Below are 3500 nucleotides of genomic sequence, written 5' to 3' on the forward strand. Positions count from 1 at the left end.
CCCCCACTTTTGTCTTCGGTTTGCAAGAAAAATCGTGTCCGGATCGAACAGATCGGTGTTGAATGGCTTTTATGATCCGGACAGCATGATGATTACAGCAAGTTTAGAGGCCCGCCTTGGAGATGCAAGAGAAAACCCTCGTACAACTGGTGCTACCGCCGCCGCCCGGTCGAAAATGAAGTGGCGGCCCCACCTGTCATCAATCATCAAAAAGTAAAAGAAGAAACTACCTCCCCCTTTCCTTCTCCCCCGTCTCCGGACTATTTTCTTTCCCCAAAGCGCCTCGCCTCCTCTCCGATCCCGCCACGAAGCAAAGGGCTCGCCATGGAGACCAGCGCCAGCGGGGCGGAGCCCGCGAACGCCGGGATCGAGGGGTCCGCCGACCCCTGCAGCTCCGCGGGCGGCGGCCATCGACTCTCAGTGCACCAGATCGTTGGCGGCGGCAAAGGCAACCACTACTCTTCTACCCCCAGTTATCTCCTCCCGTTTTCTGCTGAGTTCGGGGTAAATCGCTCTTACACTACAGCTGTGCGATTGCAAACGCGAATTGGATGTTGTGAGGCGGATGGGTGGCCAGATTGTCACTGGGCTTTCCGATGGTCTCTCTCGATTGGATCATGTGTATTTGCGGGAGTAATGGCAGGGTTGAGTAAAGGTGGTTGACCTTTTGGCTTTCATTTCGTAGGTTAAGTAGAAGAAGCGTGCGTGAGTGTGGCCAAGGCTGGGTGTAGTTCTGTAGACTGTAGTTCAGATTGTGTACTGTGGTTTCAGAAAGCGCGTGCTAGGATGCGAGTGTACACAGGTAATTGAGATCATGCCATTAAGTTTTGCTCTGAATTCTGGTTGATGCTTATCAACTCAATCACCATTGAAATACATGTGATTCATAACTCAAAGCAAACATGGTATGTTGGCCACCTGTACATACTGAACCAATACCTTAGGTATTATTATTATTAGTATTACTGCTATTACTATTATTATTTTAAATTCTTTTCTGCAACGTGTTGTGCTAGTATCAATACTCAAATGAGAGACCAATCATCAGGAGTACTAACCTGTCGTACTGCAAAGCGGTAGCTAAATAATTGCTACACTTATCTCAGATGACTGTTTCTTATGTTTATGATCTGAATTTCTGATACACTTAATTGATGGTTTGTAATCTGAATTTCTGGTACACTTAATTGACCAGCTTAACTTCAAGAGTACTGTCCTTTATATATTTCTCTTGTGCACTGGTAAGGGTAAGGTTGAATTAATATCCAGCGGTATGATTTTTCCCTTTTTATGCCTCCACGTACAGTTGGCCTTATGTATCTCTTGCTCATTGATTTAAGATGTTGTTCCTCTCTTTCAGCTGCTGATATCGTCTTATGGAAGTGTAAACGTGCTACTGTTGGTGTTATATTTGGTGCTACTATTGCATGGTGGTTGTTCGAGAAGTCCGAACTATCGTTCTTGACTATCTGCTGTGATGTACTGCTCATTTTGATAGTTGTACAGCTCATATGGGTCAAAATATCTGGGTTGCTAAATAAGTAAGGAACCTTATCCATGATTTTGTGTTCTTACATATTTCAACAGAAGTTTATCAATGTATCTGTTATCGGTTAATTATCGTAGGCAACCTAGGCAACTGCCTGAGTTAGTTCTGTCAGAGGAGATGGTTAATAATGCTGCGGCTTCATTCCGTGTTAAAGTGAACAACATGCTAATGATTGCACATGACATTACTCTTGGCAAAGACTTCCGGCTCTTTTTCCAGGTTAGCTATCATGCCATTGTTTCTCTTTGGTTGTTACATGAGATCATTATGATTACTGACCAATGAAAATTCTTCACAGGTTGTGTCAGTCCTGTGGTTGCTATCTGTTATTGGCAATTTCTACTCTTCTGTAACTCTTGCTTATATAGGTATGTTATGGTGTAAACATCTCTTTTTGAGTCCACACAGGCAGAGAAATGTAGGGGCACATGGTACCGGGCATGCATAATCATGTATCTGTTGGTCCTTTGTGGAGATTCCATTACTAATTTTACAGTGTATGGATGACAGGAACCATTGCTTTGGTGACAGTACCTGTACTTTACCATAGACACCAGGAGCACGTGGACAGGTATGCTGGGATGGTCCACCGGAATATCTCAAGGCATTACAAGATCGTCGATGAAAATGTGATAAGCAGACTACCTAGAAGCTTCATCAGAGATAAAGATGATTGATCTGCCTCGAAGTTTGATGCTTGTCATTTTTACGCTCGTTAAATAGTTTGGGTTTGTTTGTTGTTGTATTTTTGCATCGTAGGTTGCATCAAGTAGGAATCTAGATCAGTGGAAACCGAAGCTTGATTTAGGTACCTTTTCAGTGTACTGTTGATCAATAAGATCAATGCCAAAAGGGCATGCAGAAGATCGCAGCACCTCGACCAATATCGTTTAACACCTCTGTATAGACTGATCTACGTGTTACCCCTGATGTTATTTTTTCCTTCTCTTTTGAGATGGACCATTGAGTTGGTTTTCGCAGCAAAATGAGCTGCAACTGCAACCTCTTAAAAATTTAACTGTTGTCATGAGTACAGAAGCTATGGAGTTGTCACGTACTCGGTCTGTATCAAACTATAAGATGTTTTTACAGTTCCATTCTATTTTGATACAGAGGAGGTAAATCATACAAAAGTTAATTAGTTGTCACGTACTCACTCTGTATCAAAATATAAGATGTTTTTACAGTTCAATTCTATTTTGATACAGAGAAAGTAAATCACTCAGACCTGTTTCCTGGTCAAGTTTGTACTTCCTTCATCCCAAAATAAGGTCTCAACTTTGAGACACTTATTTTGGGACAGATGGAGTATATAATTGCAACTGGCAACACGTATTGTGAACTTATTTAGTAGTAGCAGTGCTATGGATTATCCACTATGTTATCTCTAACAGCCGTCAAACACAAAAACCCCATCCCGCGATGCATCTTCCCTTTTTCTATCGGAACCTACCCTTCCCGCTCGGTTTGCCGCGATAGCGGGACATTTCTCGCTTGAGTCACCTCATTTAAAACCAGATGACGTCCACCTCATCTTCGCCGTGCATTATAGGGATGAAAATTTTCATGTTTACAATATAGTAGAGTGGGTTAAACTAAGTTATACTATTGACACAAAACAACAAATAATTATAGAGATCATTTCCAAAGGGCCATTCAACCTGGTAAATGCACACTGACGTCGGAGGCGAGTGGCAACGTAAACGTATTCCTAGCCACCAATAAGCTCCACCTTCAGCCCACATATGCTAGAAAGGATAATTGTCGTTCTTCTCTTCCTCCTCCCTACATGTCCTCTCTTAGCCTCTTTGCCAAAATGTTTCATTGACGCCAACCAGCACCACGTCAACATTAGTGTGTTCGTCATCGACACATCATCTTCTTCTTTCTCATTCCTCGCCAACTTTAGTTCTCGTTTCTACTTACTTTTTAGAATACCCTTTTTTTATTT

The 3500-nt window shown here is 42.4% G+C and overlaps 1 protein-coding gene across 2 annotated transcripts; it reads left to right on the forward strand.

Annotated features, from left to right (window-relative positions):
* Positions 1-231: 231 nt before the first annotated feature.
* LOC123097539 (reticulon-like protein B16) lies at positions 232-2516 on the forward strand. 2 transcript variants are annotated; one of them, XM_044519307.1, is made up of 5 exons: positions 232-448; positions 1361-1541; positions 1627-1768; positions 1848-1917; positions 2060-2516. In XM_044519307.1, exons 1-5 carry the CDS (start codon positions 325-327, stop codon positions 2224-2226), a joined length of 684 nt encoding a protein of 227 aa, XP_044375242.1. In that variant the 5' UTR covers positions 232-324; the 3' UTR covers positions 2227-2516. The 2 variants fall into 2 exon arrangements, with proteins under 2 accessions (XP_044375242.1, XP_044375243.1); XM_044519308.1 differs by having other exon boundaries at positions 254-802.
* Positions 2517-3500: the final 984 nt, after the last annotated feature.

Source organism: Triticum aestivum, chromosome 4D (genome assembly GCF_018294505.1).
Source record: "Triticum aestivum cultivar Chinese Spring chromosome 4D, IWGSC CS RefSeq v2.1, whole genome shotgun sequence".
Lineage (NCBI taxonomy): Eukaryota > Viridiplantae > Streptophyta > Magnoliopsida > Poales > Poaceae > Triticum > Triticum aestivum.

Bases quoted from the DNA above. Each gene is read 5' to 3' on its own strand.
- LOC123097539 (XM_044519307.1), top strand. From the start codon at position 325: ATGGAGACCAGCGCCAGCGGGGCGGAGCCCGCGAACGCCGGGATCGAG. The intron at 1,769-1,847 runs GTTAGCTATCAT...AATTCTTCACAG, and splicing joins ACTTCCGGCTCTTTTTCCAG to GTTGTGTCAGTCCTGTGGTT. The intron at 1,918-2,059 runs GTATGTTATGGT...TATGGATGACAG, and splicing joins TGTAACTCTTGCTTATATAG to GAACCATTGCTTTGGTGACA.